Source organism: Marmota monax, unplaced genomic scaffold (assembly GCF_021218885.2).
Source record: "Marmota monax isolate L192 unplaced genomic scaffold, Marmota_monax_Labrador192_F-V1.1 WCK01_AAM20220418_F8-fsc00034, whole genome shotgun sequence".
Lineage (NCBI taxonomy): Eukaryota > Metazoa > Chordata > Mammalia > Rodentia > Sciuridae > Marmota > Marmota monax.
Window position 1 is genome coordinate 5,048,518 of NW_026693934.1, and position 21,629 is coordinate 5,070,146.

The 21,629-nt window shown below is 32.4% G+C and overlaps 1 protein-coding gene across 2 annotated transcripts in view; it reads right to left on the reverse strand.

Moving 5' to 3' along the window:
• Positions 1–1,770: 1,770 nt before the first annotated feature.
• The window catches only part of Spopl (speckle type BTB/POZ protein like), a 56,421-nt gene continuing 36,562 nt past the window's right edge, over positions 1,771–21,629 (reverse strand). The window contains exons 2-11 of one of the 2 annotated variants that reach the window (XM_058585371.1): positions 21,465–21,598; positions 21,163–21,284; positions 20,740–20,891; positions 19,195–19,322; positions 13,494–13,671; positions 13,355–13,410; positions 11,847–11,969; positions 9,848–9,990; positions 9,705–9,758; positions 1,771–6,057 (exon numbers count right to left, since the gene is read on the reverse strand). In XM_058585371.1, coding sequence (XP_058441354.1) covers positions 5,913–6,057; positions 9,705–9,758; positions 9,848–9,990; positions 11,847–11,969; positions 13,355–13,410; positions 13,494–13,671; positions 19,195–19,322; positions 20,740–20,891; positions 21,163–21,284; positions 21,465–21,542 — 1,179 coding nt within the window. In that variant the 5' untranslated portion in view covers positions 21,543–21,598 and the 3' untranslated portion in view covers positions 1,771–5,912. The remainder of the gene's footprint in view (positions 6,058–9,704; positions 9,759–9,847; positions 9,991–11,846; positions 11,970–13,354; positions 13,411–13,493; positions 13,672–19,194; positions 19,323–20,739; positions 20,892–21,162; positions 21,285–21,464; positions 21,599–21,629) is intronic. The other variant, XM_058585372.1, reaches the window with a different exon arrangement.

Genomic DNA, 21,629 nt, shown 5'->3' on the forward strand with positions numbered 1-21,629 from the left:
CCCTAGGAAATAGCCATATTCATTTTCACATCCATTAATGTTCCTTATGAACCTTGGTCAACCTCTGGGACTTCACATAGTGGGTTAGATGATGCTCCCATAAAGCTGCCTAATTCTCAGTCTCAATTTAGACATCAATTCCTCAGGAAGACTAACTGGGACTTCCACTCCGCACCCCAGGTTAGGCATTCCTCTTGTATTCCTATCAATACAAATGCTTTCTTCAAAAAAAACGGTTAATGAGGACACAGACCATTTCTACTTTATCACCATAAACAGAGTTCAGCACAGTGTTCAGTAGTACTCTATTTAATGCCTTGATTGAATCTGAACTACTTATCATCTTTATTTTTACGTACCTATTCTTGTCCTTGTGATATGGGGGCATGTTCTCATACTTTTCAAAAATGTCCCCTTTATCATTTCTGATTATTTCTCATTTAATGCATCTAATTTTACCACTCTTTCAATTGTGTCATTTTATACCTTTGCCTATAATACTTTCATAATGACCCTCAAAATTTTTTACATTCTAAAAACTTTTTTGCTTATGGCAGTAAATCTATTTTAGAACAAAGTGAGTATAAGAGCCTTCAGGGCACTGTGTGTATGTGCACATGCTATAATTGTTACTCATATATTTTGCAATCTTTCTCATGCCTCATACCTATTAAGGTCTAATTTGAATTTGAGGAAAACTGTAAGATTAGATAATACTGAAATTGTTTGGCTGTTATGTCACAGATTGACACATGACTACATCGGAATTCTTGATAAAAAGAACAAAGGGGTGGGGACCGGAAGGCGAGGAAGAAATGGAAATACAATAGGAATGTCAAACTTTTTTTGCTAATATACACAAACCTTCCTTGTACCACAAAAAGGCAGCAGTTGACATTTTGTGAAAGTTCCTACTAATTTGTTTTCTATTTAAAAACAGTGATCCAAGCAAATGCCACTCTTGGCCTTCTCTTGGAAACAAAAGCATTTTGAGGTAGTAGGTGGAGGAAAAACACATCCCACAGTTATAAAGCAAAAAATTAATGAGGCTAGTTGCTGCAGAGAGGAAGATAATAGAGTTCACTAGAAAAGTTTTCAATATGATCTACCATTTTTTCTTTTTTTTTTTTTAGATGTTGATGAATCTTTATTTTATTCATTTATTTGTATGTGGTGCTGAGAATCAAACCCAGTGCCCCACACATGCTAGCAAGTGCTCTACCACTGAGCCCATAACCCTAGCCCCTTGTCCTATTTATTATACTTGCACAGAAAATGTTTTAAGGTTCACAACTTGTTATTCTTTTAAGGGCAATTATTGAATGTGCAGATGTGTTGCTGGTATATTAAAGACTTTCACTATGCTTTTCTAAATGACACCTAACTGTGTTACTGTTACTTGGCTGGTTCAGAATAATCTGCCCCAAATCTAACTTTTCATAGAAGCAAAAAATGAAGTTGTCTGGGATAACTGAAATTAAAAAGGGACAGAAGTGTCAGAGAAAAGGCGATCTTTAAATTTATATTACCATACATGGTATTAGAGTAAGTCATTCAATATGGATGGTATGCACATGTTAAAAATAAATATGTGCAATATCTCACAGTTAAAGGGTCTTTAGTAGGTTCCCTAAAATACTAGCTCTGCCAAGTAGAACAGTCAAATACTACACATAATTTGTTTTTATCAAATGCATGGCTCTTTTGCAAAGTAATACACTAAAGAGAGAAGATGGTATTTTTCAAATAAACACAAAATAAGTCAATTAATTCTGAATAAGTAGTAACAACTTTATTTTAACTCAACGTGCTGAAATGCAAAAAATATTTTCAGCAACAAGATACAAGTAGTATCTTATCATTAACATCAACTGATTAAAAATGAGGCTGAAAGTCCAATAAGATTTTATACATTTGAATCTTGAAAGTCAACTTCCCTCAGAACTAATATTTAAATAATTTCAGCAGAAATATTTTCAAAATGGGACTTTTGTATCTTAATTTTTAAAATCTGAATGCAAAATTAACTGGGTTACAGTATACAATGATAAACTCTAATAACAGAAAAAGATTTATAATATAAAGAATTCCTTTTCAAACATAAAGTTCACATACTACAAACAGAAGACACTGTGTGATTTCATTCCCAGTGAGAGGAAGTCTTGCATATGGTAGGCACTCAATATTTGTTCAACTGGACCTAAAATTTACATCATTCCATGAACATTTAAATAAAGTAGAGCTCATAATCTGTATAAAAAAGGTTTGCAAAATACTCTTATGTGTGCTGAAAGTGCTGTCTTTATAATCTGAGAACACTAAGACAAACCCATTTACCCACCCACCTCCTTTTACAAGAGTACAGTGAATATTTATTTTATCCAACAAAGAGCATGCATGTCCACGTCAGACTAGTTCACCTCTTTATACATGGCTGTGAGCAAAGCTTGTTGAGTTGAACTTTCATAAAACTTACTGAAGAAAATACCTGTTGTGTTTTAGCAACAAGGTGATCCAAACTTTTTTGATTTTTGGTGGTGCTAGGGATTGAACCCAGGGCCTCATGCTAGCAAGCACCATAGCACTGGGCTACACCCCCAGCCCTTGTCTATAATTTTCTAAAGAATTCTGCTTGAATATTAAATTTATGCATAAAATGTTATATGGGTAAATTAATAATTACACTTTTGACAATTTAAGCTCTCAGATCTGGCTTAAAAGTTAATATTGTTCTTAACTTTTCAGACATCTTTGTTAATATTTTAACACTTACAATTGATGTCCTAAAAAGGCACTGTTTTCACATTTCATCATGCAGTACATTGGACACATTTTTGAGAATTAAAATTTCCTGTCAAATAAATTATCCTCCAAAATAAAGCACACTTAAATGTAAGATTTCAACTAACCTGAATTTTTGACATTTAACTGAGTCCTATTTTCAGAGGTTCACTTTCTGAACATATCTCCACACAAGCCCGAGTACAGATACACAAGCGTAAGCGTGCGCGCGCACACACACGCATTCCACATAAATGACCACGTAATTCATGCAAGGTTCTCTAATCACTATTTGAAGACAATGACATGAGTATTCAGGGAGGTAAAATTGGCAAGCCATATTATGGCACCTTCATATTTGTGCTCCAAATATCAATACATGTTAAAATTAAAAAATGAAAAAGGCACAAATATAGTGTCTTTAAATCTTAGTCTAAAGAACGGTTATCCAATGGTTCTTTTTTTAATAAGTAATATTTGAAACCACTCAATACTTTATATGGAAAAGTGTCAAAAGGGAAACGGGAGCAGGTTGATAGTTTAAAAGGCAAGACTGCTCTGGACAAAAAACTGTGCCTATTATGAATAAAATGTATGCAGTCTAGAAATGGGGCAGTGGGTGGGGAAAGGCTTTTAGAGCACTAACATAAGAATACTTTTTTTTAATCATTGCCTTAAGAACCCATACCAAAAATATACATAATAAATAAAAAAATAAATCAACTACCATATGATTCTGTTAGTATAATGGTAGGCATTATATTATTTGAAAAGTGGACATTTCTACAAACATGGATATTTTTACAGCACAGTGTTTGACATTTTTGGTACAAAATGTGCTAACAAACTAAAAAAAATCCTTATAATAAAATTCTTAGGATTTGCAATAAACACTAGAATAAGGGCAAGCTGAAATGTTCACTATAAGGTATTAGTCACTATGGTAAGAAGTGCAGATTGAAGCAGTAAATTAATTCACAATGTGCTGGGGTGGTGTACATTTGATATAAAAGGATACACCAGAGATATTTTAATATATGACAACATAATTCTATAACTGGAGGGAATTTTTGTTTTCTTCTAAGATCCTGGTAAAATCTTAAAATTAAAAATGTGTGTGTGTGTGTGTGTGTATTTTTAAAATTGCACATTATAAATTTAACAGGCTCAATCTTATGGTGGAGTTAGGGAAGTGAATTTCTACTTGCCATAATATTCTTAAATAGGATGAAGTCCATTGCTTGTATTCCAAGGAATTCTTCTAATTTTAAATTTAAGTTACCACAACAAAGACTCAATCAAGATATGCAGAAAGAAACTAAGACATGTGAAAAATATGATCTTTTCAAACTGCGGTTTGTTGTGGATAACAAATGCTTATTTGATGGTGTTTGTTCAATGCAATTAGGAATCACTCTTTATATATTAGGATTGCTTCAGTCACAATCTAACAGAGATAGCAAAAATAAAATCTATTTTAAAACCTCAAGCTTCATTTTTTTCCTTTGTCCTGAATTCAAAAACTAAATAAACAAATTACAGAAATTTAATCTTGAGAATAAAATTATATATGCAAACATATAGGTATATGCAACTTTTTTCCAGTGACACACTTTTTCCCTTGTTGTCAAATAAAAATCTTGCCTGAAAAGCACACTGTCACTGCTACAGTAAGTCAGATGTGGTGCTCGGACACTGATCACTCCTGCTTCTTTCTCTAGGACTATACACCAGAACAGACCTCACAACTATCAAACACTGACATTTCTGTGTGTTTAAAGCTAAGATTCATGTATAATAAAGAACTGGCCCATGAAAAGCAGTTTATAAATAGTTTATCCTGTTCACATTATGCAGAATTTCAATCATCCACAATGTTAGTACAGTAACTGAAATACAAAGAAGAAAATAATAAGGGGGAAAAAGCTCAAAGTGTGGCCTGACATAGTCTAAGGGCTCCCTTCTTTACTATGCATCTCCCACAGACAAATCGCTATAAGACAAATATCTGTTAATTGTGTGGAGAGTAGACTGTCCAGGATTCATTTATTTTTCAGTTGCCTTTTCCAAAGTGTGATAAAACAAGGATAAATTCAATAATGAATATATGAAATCCAAACCAATTTATCTATAGTGGATATCTTTCTTATCTATTAATATCACAAACATCTCAGTTGCCTCCGTCTGAATTTCTTTGAAAATTGAAACACAATTAATTATACCTTAATAATCCCCCCAAAGCAAAAAATATATGTACCATTCAGCATACAAAAGTTACACATTAAAAGTGCATATATATCTTCCTTAATTGGCCCACTCATTAAATTTACATTTGGTCATCCTTACTTTTAACATGTACAGAATTCTTCATATAGGTAGGACATTATAAATTAAGAAAAAATTACTTCAGCACAATACATACTTTCTGCTTATTGAAATCTTAACCTCAATCAGTTTTCAATCATTGTAAACTTGGATAAACCCACAGTTTCTTGGACAGCTAACATACAGACAAACAAATTTTACTAAAAATCTGGGCCAACTCATTGCATATTTGCCCCCTGAAATGAAAAATAAATTAGAATCGAAGCAGTGTATTGCCATAACTTACCTTGCAGGTAAGCAGGTTCTCCTATATTTATAGAACTTAAACTGGAGACATTACTGATAACCTCCAATAGAAGTGCTTTTAAGGAGAATCTAGTTTTAAACTTTGAGATAGCATAGGACAAACCTTATAAAATTCATTTTCTTTTCCCCAAAATAATGGAAGATCCTTTTGAAACTTAATATCATCAGTTATCAATATTACTGCATTATGGAGCTAGTGCAATCCTGCATAGCCTTGGTCAAAATGACAAGGCACAATAAAAAAATTAAAGTTATTATATGAACAAGAGAAGTCATTGAAGATAATTTAAGGCCTTGAAGTGAAGTAATCAGTCTAATTTAAAGCTGAAGTATAAACCATAAATTATCCACCTGAAATGCAAGCAGTATGCTTTTTCAGCTTCTGTTCTGTGGACAAGAAAACAGAAACAACTCTTGCTTATGGTTTGTGTATTAGAATCCTTCTGGACCTGGAGGAGTAAAAGTCAATTCCTTTTTTTTCCTACTGTTCATGGAAGATTTCAGGACTGCTTTAGCCGTTTGCGTGGAATGCCAAACTGTGGACACTGTGCAGATGCTAATGCCCGGAAGGCTTCTGCTACTAAGTGAGGGTGAGACTGAATCATGGACTTCCACCCTGATGTTTCCATTATGTCGGTTGCTTGGCTGAAAAAGAAAATAAAGTGACGTTTACTAAAGAATACTTTTCAAAATGCACTTTTGCATTGTCATTTCTTTTTTCAATTGGTGTTTTTTTGTTTTTTGTTTTTGTGGTGCTGGGATTGAACCCAGGGTCTTGTGCATGTGACGCAAGCACTCTATCAACTGAGCTATATCCCAAGCCCTAATTGGTGAATTTTGAAATGTTCAAACTCTCTCTCTTTATCTACTCAAGTTATTTAAATTTATTAAAATATCTTCATCTTACTGGTATTTTCTGTTGCAGATGTAATTATTCTATTTTTTTGGAAGACTGACTCCCTAACCCTAACCCTAACCCTAAAGTATATGCAACATGGTCTCCATAGTCCTATTGTAAACTATGCTATCATTCTGTACCAGCTCTTTGAAGAGCCCCTTTCTCCTTTTAACTTGCCTCTTACAGGCAGGTTTTCTCAAGTTCTGATTTTTGCCATCTGCTTTTGTCTTTTAATGTGCATTATCTGTTCTACCCCATCCACTCTTCACAGTTTTAACAATCATACTGAATGACTGCTGTCAATGACAATTATCAATGATAATCACTGTTTTGCTAAACGCTAGGCCTCTCCACAAGGTTTGTTCTCAATTACTTGCTCTTTTATTTATTTATTTATTTAGTGGTGTTGGGGATTGAATCAAGGGTCTTGTGCATGCTAGGCAAGCACTCTGGCCACAACCTAGCCCTCACCTGCTCTTTTTATTTGCATGTGCCTCATGCTGCACAAGTTCAGGACTATCCTTATCATCTCTCGCCTCAAACTCCAAATTCTTCCTCCTTCATTTTTAATCAGCTAAAGCTTCCACCAACACCAGTAATTCAAATTAAAAACTGAGAGTCATCTCAAAGTCTGTCTTTTCTAATTTAAATCATTAAAGTCCTATGTTAATTCATAAAAATGTCTTGAATCCCTGGTTAAGGCCTTCATCATCTCACATTTGGATTATTATAAAAGTCTCCTTATTTGTCTTCTGTCTCCTATTTTGCTCTTCTTTCAATACAGCCTCCATACTGCTGCCTTAGTAACATGACTCTTATTAAACATAAATATGACTATATCATTCTCTCTCTTATTATTCCCTTTTTCTAAGTTTTAAAAAGAGAAAAATGGCTCCTTATTACTAGTCCTGTACTTCCTCTCTGTACCTTTCCACTCCCAAATTTATGTTCTAACTTCTTATACTCGGGTACTAAATTGCTTATATAATATGATCTCACTGAGCAATCACAGTAAATAACTGCTCAAGTAACAAATTTAGTAACCCTTCCTTTCCTCCTCTTTTCACTCTCTTTAACCAACCAAAAACTATTATAGATTCTCCCTTCAGGGTATTTCTTTTATACTTTCATTTCTCACAAGTCACACTGTCAACTAATCAAGTCTAATTTTACCCTTCATCTTTTTGCTTGAACTACTCTAATAACTTTCCTAATGGCCCACCTGTATTTAAATGTGTTCCTTTACTACCACTATCATTCCAAATTCCCCAAAATCCATTCTCCAATGCGCATGCAGAGATTGTTGGAAGTGCAAACCAGATCATGCCCTACTCTAGGTAATAACCTTTTCTGTATGCTCATTACTCTTTGGTCTTGGAATAATGTCTGGAAATCCTAATGTTACATGGCTCTTGTGTTGCCTCAGCTTTTTTCTCATTACCTACCCTACCTTACACATACGCACAAACTGTATACTGCGTGCACGCTCTCTCTCTCTCTCTCTCTCTTTCTGTCTCTCTCTCTCATCACTAAAACTTCGAAAATTTTTATTTCCCTTTTTGGGGCTACACTTTTCCTTGTTCTTTTCTTCACCATTCCTATCAATATTTTAGGTCCTTATTTTTAAAATTCCTTAAAGATGTTTTCTGTCACCTAGATGAGATTAGGACCCTTTGGCATATTCTGCTATGGGGTACATTCTTTATCATCACACTTTACTGCAATTACATGTTTAATTATTTAATCTGCCACTAACTCCTTGAAGTCAGGAAAAACATCTTGTCATGTTCACCACTATATTCTCTGTACTAAGCATAGAGAATTGGATATTTATTGAATAATAAAAGAATCTGTCAAACGATCAACTGCTTCATACTTCTATACTTTAGTCCACGCTATACTTTCTGTCTTTAATTAATGTCTACTACTACTTCCTTCTTAGTTCTGCTAACTCTAGTTAATTTTTTTAAAAACTCAACTCTGGAAAGCCATCCCTAAATTTCAATGTCTGTACACATCCTCTTCTATATTACTTACCATATTATAATGAAATGATATATTTGTGTATCTATCTCCAATGGATAAATTTCTAAAGAACAAAGATTTTTCCCTCAAAGGCCTTTTTATCTGTAGCACATAAGCATGGTGCTTGAGACAAAAAATGCTAGGTAAATGTTAAACTAAAATTAGCAGATATCAAAAAACAAATTTTTACTTGTCAAAAATCAAGTTACTAGTGTGTCATTATGTCTAAAACCTAATTGTTTATAACCACAGAAAATTTTTAATATACCTGACCTTTTCATTCATTAATTTCATAAAAATCTATTGCAAACGTATAATTAGAAAGGATCAAAGAATTGTCATTTGCTGCTAATACAGACATTCTAAATCCAAAATTCAAAATTATTTTGCCCCCTAGGGACATATATCATGTTGAAATTGAATTATGAACTGAGCAATATACAGGACAACCAATGATTTAAAAATAGTCAACTACTTCTTACTTCCAGGAAACAAAATTCAGAAACTAATAGGATTTCAGCTAATCAATTTCATATATATAAAAGTAGATGGAAGTATTGGGAAATAATTAAGTGAACAAACAAATTCATTTAAATGTCTAACACTGTCCTCTTTTTTGCTTTTATATACCATCTCTTCATAATTTAAAAAAATAGAATTTAAGGGTTCATAGGTAAAACTAATCAAAACAAATGCAGAATCTTCAAACTATCAACTACTTTCCCTTTTTGATTTCAAAAATTGCAAAGATATAGAAAAGTTACCTTAAAAATAAGAAAGTTTTTAAGAAGTAGGGTATAATAAGTTCCAAGAGTTCATATTCAAAGATCTATGCTTAGAAGAACATGATAAGCCTTCATCCCCTTATACATTTACCAGGGAAAAGAAAAATCAAATTGCTACCAGTTTGGGAATATTAGGAAGCTCAACCTAATAGCTTATGATTCAAGATACTTGACTGACTAACCTAAGGAACAGTGAGTTCGCACTAAATGTAAAACCTTTCAAAGCAAATATGAAGAATATATTCTTCACTGGACTAAGTGAATATTTCTCACAATTTTTAGCAATGCTTTCTGAAGGGGCAGAGGCTAGATCTCTAGCAGTCCTTAGTAATACTTGGACTCAGTATATACCATGTGGCATATGTGCTTAAGAAATTAGGGCATCCATTTCAGTGTGCATTAGAAGCTGATCTACAAGGGAGCATAGCCTCAGGAATCCACTAAGTGATTAAATAATTTTTAAAAAATAACTAGCAGATTTGCTTCTTATAACTAACATCTGGATTCATACTTAAGGTAGAAGAACAAAAGGCTATGCAAACACTTAATTTCATTATGCAGATCAGAAACTGATGTCATCTTACTTGCTGTTCCAGTTTTTCCCATCTTTACACCCAAGTTGTCGAAGTACACTGCACCTGCATTGAAGATTTAAACACACTTAAAAAAAAGTCCAGTGATAAAATGTTGAAGGTGTCATGCCCAATGAAATACAAGCATACCTCACCTATTAATAAAGTCTATGGCTTGTGCTTTCAACTGTTCTGCACTGTGCAAATCTGCAAGGACAAGGGTATCAGCAACATTTTCTACTGAGAGGTTACTACACAAAGCTTCTTCACACATGACCTTCAGTCGTTCCAGTGCATACTATTCAAAAGAAAAATAATCATTAAACATTTACTTCAACTACTAGGTTTTCAAATACATAATATCTGTAACTTAGAAAATAAAGCAGATTATTATTTGAATTAAAGTTATTTGAAAAGTCATTAAGTCATTGTTTTCATTAAAATGAAGAAAATATGAACAAATTCGTCCATTTAGGAGAAAGACCAGTTTGCTTTAGGCAATTTCAATCTACCTAAATGCAAAATACAGTGTTTTCAAAGTAGGAGTTATGCTACAAGCTGCCTTATTATTCAATATTCCTAAAGAGTATATTTTACTTCTCTACTATTTCATACCTAGAGTGTGCCATTCAGTACATTGCATTGTGCCACTACTCAAGCTTACATAATGAATTCATTAAATGTCAAAGAAATCATATTCGCCACCACTAAAAATTCTTTTAAAAGTTATTAGTGGACACATAATATAACATTTTACTGCAGCTTTATACTCAGCCATAAAACCATCAACCATTCCTGAGAGAGAATATGCCTATCATCCCCCAACGTTTCCCACTACCTCTTTGTAGTCCTTCCCTCTCACTGTACCCCAGGCAATACCTCTTGATATGCTTTCTATCACTATTTCTATTAGACTGCATATTCTGAAGTTTTCAATAAATGAAATCAGACAGCATGTATTTGTTTCTGTCTGGCTCTTACCACTCGGTGCAACTATTTTCAGATTCATGCATGTCAATGGCTATAAATCAGTAGTTCATTCACTTTTATTGCTAAATAGTTTTCTATTGAATATTTTACCAGAATTTATATACTCAACTGTTGATGAACATTTGGGTTGTTTCCAGTCTTAGCTATTTCAAACACAGCTGGTATGCACGTGAATATACAAGTCTTACATGGACTTATGTTTTCATTTTTCTAGAGTAAAACCCTAAGAGAGGACTTACTGGTTCATAGGTAGGTTTATATTTAACTTTTGAAGAAAGTGCCAATTTTCCAAAGTGGATGTATCATTTGGTACTTTGATGAGCAGTATTTGAGAATCCTAATTCTTCCATATCCTTGATAATACTTGGTATTTTTAGCCATTACAACACATATGTCAAGGTACACCATGACTTTATTTATATTTTCCTAATGGCATTGGGCATATATAATATACTTCATTATTTTATTTCAATATGTGTCTGTTCAAACATTTTGTCCACTTATAGAAATAATGTTTTCTTTACAATTGAATTTGAAGAGTTCTTTTCATAGTATGAATACAAAAGTCAGATATATATTGAATGTGATTTTCAGATTGAGAAGCACTGGCTTTAAGATCTTCTGATGTATTTGCAGTTCCCTTACCTTCAAGTAATCATCTTTACAACAGAAAATCATCATATTGTAAACTTTATTTTTCCTCCTCCTATGCTGTCATAATAAAAAACAAATCTACAAATATGGAGAATTAAATTGACAATATTCTCTCTGTTTTGTAAAAAACAAAGGTCATATGCAAAATCTTAAGACTACCTGAAAACTGCAATAAAATCTATAAAGTATTGTGTGTTCTTCTAAAGGGAGTAAATATACACTCAAAAGAGTTGTTTAAAGCTTGATCTTCCCTGAAAAACAAAAACAAAAACAAACAAACAAAAAAAACCTGTTTCTTCTTGAATCAAGGTATTATTATCTTATTGATTTTCCAAACAATCTAATTTCCATATTATCCCACTGTATGCTATTTCATAAAACTCTCAAGAGCCACCTTGAGTATAAATTAACTCAATATTTCAAGATGTTTGGAATTTTCATTTGATGATAGCTTTCTATATACATCAAGCTTGAGGATATTTTTCAGCTCCTTAAAGCCTAATTACTTACTTTGTCTGCAGCTGCCAACAAGTTGTCAGCCATTTTATCAAGATTTGGTGCTTTCCCTGTGTAAACGAATCTCATCATTTCTTTAAAAACCTCAGGGTCTAAATCATTTATTTCCACTCGATTCTAATATTGAAAACAACACAAAAAAAAGTTAAAGAATACATAAATATAAATGAATCTCTGACAGTAATTTTAAAACTTCAAATCTGTATAAAAGTACTTTATCACTTAAATATACATATACAGATATTTCTAAAACTAAGTAAATCTTCAGTAAGGGAATCAGGCAAACTAATCAGACAAGTTTAAGAGAAAAGAATATACTGTGTGAGAAGTGGGTGGGAACCATGACCAGTTGGAAAGCCCATACCCTGATAGACCAAGTAATGCACTGTCATGAGGGTATATAAGCTTATACCAGTTTCTCAATAATTAAAAACAAACAAATAAAATCTTAAGCCAAACAAAATACATCTGTGTACAATTTCTGCACTTTAGTAACTTTTTCCCTGTTGAATTTCTGGGTCCTAATACAATGCCTAAGATCATATAACCAACATTAAGCAAAAGCAAGGACAGAAGGTTTTTGATATAATAAGAGAGCACACTACCTCATGACTTCCCCTTTTGCAAAAATGACATATAATATTATCTACTGGCATTTCCTTGCTTACTTGAGACACTTACATCCAAAGAGGACTAGTTGCTTTTTCATTTATGAATCTTCATATTTCATTTGTCTCCTGACATCAATAAAGTTAAACATCTAACACTAAACAATACCAAACTTTCCTAACCCTTGCTGCCAACAATACTTGACACCACTGTTATTTCCTCACTTAGAAGTGATCAGAATGTTGATCACAGCATCTCCCTAGGATAACCATGAGAGGAAAGAAAGCCATTATTTCACTGCAGCTTCCAGTTCTGCATAAAGAACAAAGGTGGGCCACATGAATAAACTTAGAAATTGTCTAGTGGAAGTCCTATGTCCTTTTTGTTAAATCAAATAAATATTCTAGTGGTGAACAGAATGCAGATATTTTTGTTGCTAGAGAACAAATTGCAAAATTAACCTGAAAAGTCTAGAAAGGGGTCATATCCATCTTAACCAGAGACCTTTCTATTATGGACCAGAAAAAGAATCTTTTTTTTTTCCTCCCTCATCCCTTGTTGTGCTGGAAAGCAAACCCTGGGCCTTGTGCATGCTTAGCAAGGGTTCTACCACTGAGCTATATCCCCAGTTCCTGAAAAGTTCTTCACGATAACGACTACCCACATGGGCATCATGATAGCGATTTCCTGGAATACACTGAACAATTCACATTAAGCTACATCTTTTGTTCTATTACAGCAGATATCTCCTCTCCAATCTGTTTCTAAAAATTTCCCTACTTACCACAGTATAGCAATGAGGACATACACAGTGCACTGTTAATTTTGAAAATATACATTCCCTTATTTTACATGAGTATAAATTAAATATTAAGCCTTTAAGTCATGTTTACCTTTTTGCTTTCTTCCATTTCATGTTCAAACATTGCATTAAAAACTGGGGATCGAGCTGTAAAAAGATTAAGCATCATTATTCAGTACACAAATTTATTTAAAAAATATACTAACAAAATTTCCAAAAGTAGAAAGTACCTGCAAGCACAGATTTATGAGCTTTAAATTCTTGTCCTCTCACAAAAAAACTGCAATCTGTAAATCTTGTGTTTTCCCAGAGATTACCTAAATCTTCTGCTAATCGACATTCAGGCACCTTCAAAGTATTTGTATTTGTATGTCCTGATATGTTTACTGAATCTTGGACCACACTAACCTAATTAAAAAAGAGACAGCAAGAAAAAAACTTTAAGAAATTAGTGTGAATAATGAGTTACTATGTCTATGCTTAAAATATTTATCTTAAAAACCATTTGCGGGCTGGGGATGTGGCTCAAGCGGTAGCGCGCTCGCCTGGCATGCGTGCGGCCCGGGTTCGATCCTCAGCACCACATACAAACAAAGATGTTGTGTCTGCCGAAAACTAAAAAATAAATATTGAAAAACTCTCTCTCTCTTTAAAAAAAAAAAAATCATTTGGATAATCCAGTGTACTTCTGATCAAAACACTAATACTGTGGAACTGAATTTAAGAATATAAAGGAGAGAGATAATACCGGAAATATTAGAAACAAACTAGAGCTTTGTCAATAGTGACATTTTACGCAAATGAATAGCTTATCAATTAATTGGAAAGCTTATTATAATTACAAAAACTATTTCTCAACATAATAGCCACAGTATGATGTCCAATTCAAAGGAGATGATATTTTGGGGAGGTGGAAGAAGATATTACTTTTTCACATATTTTATACATATAATGGATGTATTATATGTATAAAATATAATATATAATGTTTTACAGTAAAATATATGTAAAAGTAAAATATATGTAAAAAATAATGACTTTTACAGTAAAAGTTACAAACTTATAGTTTATTATATACAAACTGGGAAGTTTTTAAAATGTGGTTCCTATAAGTTTCAAGTATAGCAGAACTGATTTAAATAACTCCAAAAAAACAATTGTAACATTCAAGTCCATGGAAGTCTTCTATGGAAAATCAACAGCAAGAGCAATACAAACATAATTTAGTTCAATTTGCAGACTGTTATATATATTTACCTATGAAATAACCAGTAAATAAAAGTTGGTATGATTACAACATTGCTTTTATGTAAATTTCAACATAATAACCTCCATTAAAGATGACTACATTTGGACCCAAATCCTAAAACAATATTAACTCAGACTTCCATGCCACATTTTTTCTTTTCTTTCTCTCTTCCTGGGAGTTAGAACCAGGGGTGCTTTACCACTGAGTTACATCCCCAGCTCTTTTTATTTTGAAACAGGGTCTCACTAAGTTGTTGAGACTGGCTTTGAGCTTGTGATCCTCCCACCTCAGCCTCCCAAGTCTGGGTATTATACTTGTGGGCCACCACACCGAACTGTTTTACAACACTCTTAAGAAAAGGTATTTTATTATGCTACACTGGAAATTTCAACTTATAATTAATAAAGTAAAGAAAATACTACTTCAACTAATAAAGCAAATGTTTCAAAGTAAATGAACCATTATTTTAAATTAAATAAAAGGTCCTATATTAGTTATCTATTATTTTAAGATGCTATATTTTAGGGTCATTTGTTATGTAGTGATAGCTGTACTCATTTTTTATAAGTTATAATTAAGGACACATATACATAGTACAACCTATGCAGAAAATATAAATTAGAAATGGATAAATTGGATCAGACTACTAACAACATATTAGCATACAAAGCATAACAAAAGTCCAGTGTAAAAAGTCTGAAGTTATGATCCACTCAGATGTGGAAACACATATCTTGCATGAATTAATGAACAATTCTAAAAAAAAATTAGAAGACTCTTATTTCCCAGAAAATACTTTTACTAACACGTTTTCTCATGACATATTAATCTTTTGGAACCTTATCTATCATAGGAAATCAGCTAATCCGTTCACCTTATTTTACAGAGATTTCGAAGTCAGATCAAGACAAACTAATGAAGTAGCCTAAATCACATTGCTAGTTTATTAGAAAAAAAACTAGACCTAAACCTCCAGATTCCTTTTTTATAGCTCTTATGCTAAACAATACTTTTACATATTATTTAAAATTAGTGGTAATGCTTTATAACATAAGTATGATCAAAAGCAATTATTACAATAATCTTATAGATGTTTTTCTAAATATAGGGGTCAAGATATTGTGTATGGAAATAAATCCACTAATAGAAGTTCTCCTATCTCATAGCTTTTAATCATTAACATTCTCTACAATTTTAGTAATTATAATACAGGAAACAAATACTTCACTAATCCTTATCTGATTGCTCTGTTCCACTACATATTATAAGCTAATGATATACAAAACCAGAAATGTTGGTGTCAACATTCAAGGTTTAGTGATCAGTGTTTTAGTATACAGACAGTATTTATTTGTTCTTATCAAGCATTGTTCTTAAAGTTTATAGGCAGAAAGAACTGGATCTATTCAATTACTTGTATAAAGTATGCAGCAGAATCATAAAATGTGATGATATATTTAACTTAGCCAAGTTTCTTAAATGCTATTTATTGCCTATTAATTCAAAACAACATATTTGCCAAATAAAAATTTGGCAAAAACAGGTAACAGAAAAAAGGATGAAAAAATATGGATATTATTATAAGGCATACATATTAATATTATATTTATATTCTGTATAAAACATCCTATTTCAGAAAGATTTGTATTATTGACATACCTATCTACTTAACTACTACAACAGCAATCACGTATTTGAACTAAGACACATAATTAACATTTCATACTACTTAGAGTATTCATGGGACTATTTATAGAGCAGAAATTAATGACCTAATTAAAAATTGATATGTATAGATTTCTGATCACTGTTTTCCTGACATCTATAATTTAAAAAATGATAAAAATTTAGTTTTCTCTATTACAGATTCAAAACAGGTTATGAACACTCTTACTAATGGAACCTAGATTAAAAATTCAGGAAGAAGGCTGAGACTCTTTTCTCATTTAATTCATTTGATAGTCATTTTTCAAACATGCATCTGGCTCAACCCTGAAATATAATTTAGACTGAATGTGGACATTTGAGGTATCTAATCTCCTCTGTGATTCTCCTGAAACTCTGATTGTTCTCCAGTATGTAAAGTGAATACCAATATCAGTTTTTGAAAATCTGAATTCTTCAAACTAATCCTAAAATAGGATTTTCCAAAGCTGCACAATACTACAATATTGAACTCTAATCAACTACCTACAGCCCACTCCACACTGGTTCCAAAGCAAGAAACCTTTAACAGTTCAACTTTATATTGTTTTCTAGAACAGTGGGTCTCAAGAGTTTTTAACCTTCAGGAAACAGAAATAGTGTAGTCAACTTTTCATTTTACCAATAAAATAAATACCCAACTCCCACCCACAACCACAAGTATTTTTAAATAGAAAGGCACCTTATATCCTAGGGAAAAATAAGATAAAAAAAAAAAAACCCTGATGTGTTCTTAAAAATAAATTAGTTTGTGCTAGGGATGTGGCTCAGTGGTAGAGTATTTGCCTAGCATGTGCAAAAAAGTATTTACTTAGCATGTACAACGACCTGGGTTTGATCCTCAGTACCACAAAAACAAAAAGTCAGCCAATCAACCAACAACAAACAAACAAAAAATTAGTTTAACTTTATGGAACGCTACTTGCATATCTATTTTATCCATATACATATATTTTTCTGTATATTATGGAATTGCATGGGTCCATAGATTATAAGAGTAGTTAAAATCTTTCATGTTTCAAAGATTAATCCAACCAGCTCTATTTTCCCTTTTTATTCATCAATTCCTGCATTCTGCATCACTTCTGGAGAGAGGATACAGAAATATCCACCTACCTCTGGCCAGTAGAGCCACTATATGGACCTTGCAAGATTAAGCTATGTCTTGCACATACAGGTTAGCCCCACCTGCCTTACCTGTCTACAGCACCACTTGCAGGGGAGGGAGAGGAGGCAGTTCTTTAGGTGGGGCAGTGCAATGCTTCCTCCTCTTCTGCAAGCAGTGCTGGAGATGCTGTAGAAGGAAGGGCATCCATGAGAGGGGTAGAAGAAATGATAGAGGGCATGAAGAATATTATTTTAAAGCACTTTTTTGCCCACCTATGCCAATTATGATGCCCAGAGTATAAATGTCTAAATTAGTTTTTCTTTTTTTAAAGTGCATATTTCAGAATGTAAAATGGGATCGGATCAATGCCAACTTAAAAAATGCCTGAAACAGTGAGTTCTACTTTTAGGGGGTTACTAGCATGTATTATTAAAAATTTGGATACCAAGCATATTTCAAAAAATATATCAAAAAGTCATAAACTTAATTTCAGCCTTAATTCTGAATTTCTTGGTTGTCTAGGTTCCAGTATAATACAATTAGGAAAAATCTGCAAGTAATATTTCAATTCTCAAAAAAGGATTATTTTATAAAAAGAGTCATTCACAGAAGACACAGAGTATTTGCTTAGCATGTACCAAACTTTTAGTTTAAATTGGATTAAATAACCTAAGGACCCTTAAATTTTAAGATGACATTTAAAAAAATTAACACCTTCAAATTTAAGAAAATGCTAAAATTCTGGAAGATTCTACATTAAGGGTGTTAAAATTTTTAAATTCTGTAAACCATGTTTATTTAGAATGCTACTTAGAATACCTGCCTATTGGTAGCAAATGTTTTAGTTTATTTTTCCCCTCAAATAATTTAACCTTGCTCAAGAGACTGTGGTATGTGCTATATCAACTACAAGATTCATTTGTAACTAATTATATAGTTCATTTACCTTATCCAAGTGAAAATAAGTCAAACTATATCATGTCTAAAGCCAGATTTCAACTGTGACACATATTTGATTATGATACAACTTGACACACACTTAATTATAATCTTACCAAGAAATTTTGCACATTCACTATAAAGAGGTAAAAACTAACATATCAATTAAGGAAGTTATTGTCATTCTAAGACACTCAGCTGTCCACATTAATTTATTAACACATTTAATGATAATCCCAGCATCTTGGGAGGATGAGGCAAGAAGATCGCAAGTTCAAGTCTTTGCAACTTAAAGAGATCCTGTCCAAAATAAAAAATAAAAAGGGCTGGGGATGTAGCTCAGGGGTAGAGAACCCATGGATTCAATCCCTACTTTACATATATATGTACTTTACATATATAGGTATTTTATGTCAGATAGCTTGATTACATCATTTTCAACTGGCTTTCTTATATAAATTATCAATTGCCTTAAATAATTCAATAAACTATACTAGTAACAATATCACCCATGAATTCACTCTTTAGATGAACTTCAGAAATTCATATAGACAAAACTACTTAATGATAATAATGAGGGAAGCAAATTCTAACCTCACATTACGACAAATCATAAGTATAAATTACTGACAGCTAAACACTGAAAACTTTCAAACTATGATAAATATGCATGTCCTTTCTTCAAAACAAAGAAAAATTTAATATACATATACATATACAATTCGCAGCCAGTGATATGAAAGAATTTTTTCAGACTGGGGCACCCAAAGTGATTTCTAAGATAATTTAATTCCCATTTTCTGATCAAGCATTTACAAATGAAACCTTATATCAATTACTTAATTTTTAAGTACCCAATATAAATCTAGTTTACATATTTACCACATCACCAAATATAACCATGGTTTTTTGTAATATAAAATATACCCACCTCACAAAATAATGTAAGCTTGTCATCTGGTAAAAGACCATTAGCTTCATCAAGCAAAAAATCCCTTCTAATGAATTTTTTAAATCCCCAGTCCTTCCCTTGCACAAATCGATATGCTCTTTGGCTTTCTGGTGGAAAACAGAAATTTAAATAAAATAAGTATCCAAGAGACATTTTTTTAATGATAGCAAAGGTAAATGAAATATACAAACATAGCACTTGGCTAATACATGCATCATAAAAATTCTAGATATGTGTTCCTACATTAAGTATTGAGTCTGAGAAAACAGATCACATTGCTACTCAAATTTTGGTCATGATCAGTGAGTGAGCTCAATTTCAGACTCTGAATCTCTTAAGAAGAAAAGCAAATAAAATCTCATGGAGATCTTTTTAACAATCTTGAGCCTAAATTAAAATAGAACCAAATATGTTGGAAAAGCATACTATTCATTATCTAATATCAGAACTTTATTAGAAACATATTTCTTGTTTCTGCTTCTCCCCTTAAAAACGTATACTCTATATCACTCAAAATCTTTTAAGCTTTCCTGGCATATCCATCCCATTGATTTAAGCTTTACTAAACTACAGAAAAAACTATAAACTGGTGAAAAAAGATAAAAGTAGTATTTACTAAGTCTTTAGACATAACTATCTCATCCCATTAAAAAACTTTTGAAGTTCAAAAGATGATTTTAGGATAATTTTATGAATAAATATCCAAAATAAATGTTTCAGGTGCCTACAGTACTGTACAACAAATATGTACTATGAAAAAACAAGATCCTTTATAAAAAGTATTCATCATCTTGTATGGAGAAAAAAAATCAAGGCAGAAAACCAGTAATCTAATAACCAAAATACTCCACTATCTTAAATGCAGACATTTGTGAAAATATATGTTCCTTCAACAATAAAAGATACTATTTAAAAGGTGTACTTTTTTTTGAGTGAGTTACTTGATTCTATGATTCACTTCAGAAAATATTTAAAATTTAACGTGTCAATTCATGAGATATTTTCCTATTATACATACTACATTTTCTATAATATTCTATTATTATTTTATTATGAAGCTCCAGGTGACAATATGTGGATCCTGGACTGAATTTAATAGTTCCTGATTCTAAGAACTGATTTTCTTTTGGTCAGTATTGAGTTCACTGCTCAAAAAAATTCTAGTGACAAAATACTGGGGCATTCCATCTCTTCTGCATTGTTCTCCAGATTTTATTACCTGGCAAAAAAGAAATGGGAGAAGTACTTCTTGAACACTTTATTATATCTGCCAGGTACTGAACAAGGCACTTTTTCCTAACAGCCAACTATATTTTCAAATGACAAGTTAATGTAATTTCAAGACATGAAGAAGTAAAAATATTAACTGCTCTTTGAGGTCTTATGAAGTATAAGACTTAGCAAAACAACTACGGCTTTGTGCTAAAACTTAAAAATGAACATTAAACGTTTTGGGCTAGGTAGATTTTAGTCAGGGGAGGGGGCCCTACAGAGACTTCTTCACTAGATTTGCAAATCACTTACCCATTGCTTTTGTTTCTTCCCTTTTAGCGTTCAGAAGAGAAAATTTGAATTTTGCTCGAACTTCACTTTTGGGGCAGCTGACTAAAAGCAAATATAAGGACAAGTAGTCTTTACTTTCATCATCTAATCCCTTTGGGTTTACCCTCAGGCACCTAAAATAAAACAATAGGCTCACTTGGAGGAATATTATACTTGAAGCATGCAAAAGAGAGGCAATACTGAAGTCATCTGTTAACATTACAAATAACACTCCTGTAAATATTCAGTTATTTACATTTCTCCATACCATTAGGAACTTATTACCAATTTAATATAACATCATACTAACAGCCACCCCCTTAAAAGCAACAATAACAAGAAACCATAAGGAGCTGATAATCATATCAAAAACAAAAAACAATCCAAACTAAACAAAAATCTTACCATTTCATTTTGTCACTTGGGCCAGATGAAAATGTTGAACTTTTTAACACTTCACCCATTTCCTCTCGACAAAAACTGAAGTTATTAATGGTCCACATGTAGGAAAACTTTACTACTTTAACCTAGAGATTCAGAAAGTCACTTTTTATAATGATTCTATGCTTTTAACTTGTCACATGTTAAATATAATATGATTCACTCTTCCATCCCTTCTAATAACTATACCAGAGTGTTTTATAATAATGTTCTTAAGATACTGTAACATTTATAAAAGACATAAATTTTTTTTTAAGAGCATATACCTGTGTGTAACACCAGCTTTCTGCTATAGGACCAGTGGACATATCTCCAGGCAGAGGTGGGCTGGGTTCCCGAGACATTATCACCTTATTATAGTCTTTTATGATTTATGCAGTAACCCACACAGCTGAGTACTCTACCTACAAAGAAAATAAATTCTTAAAAGT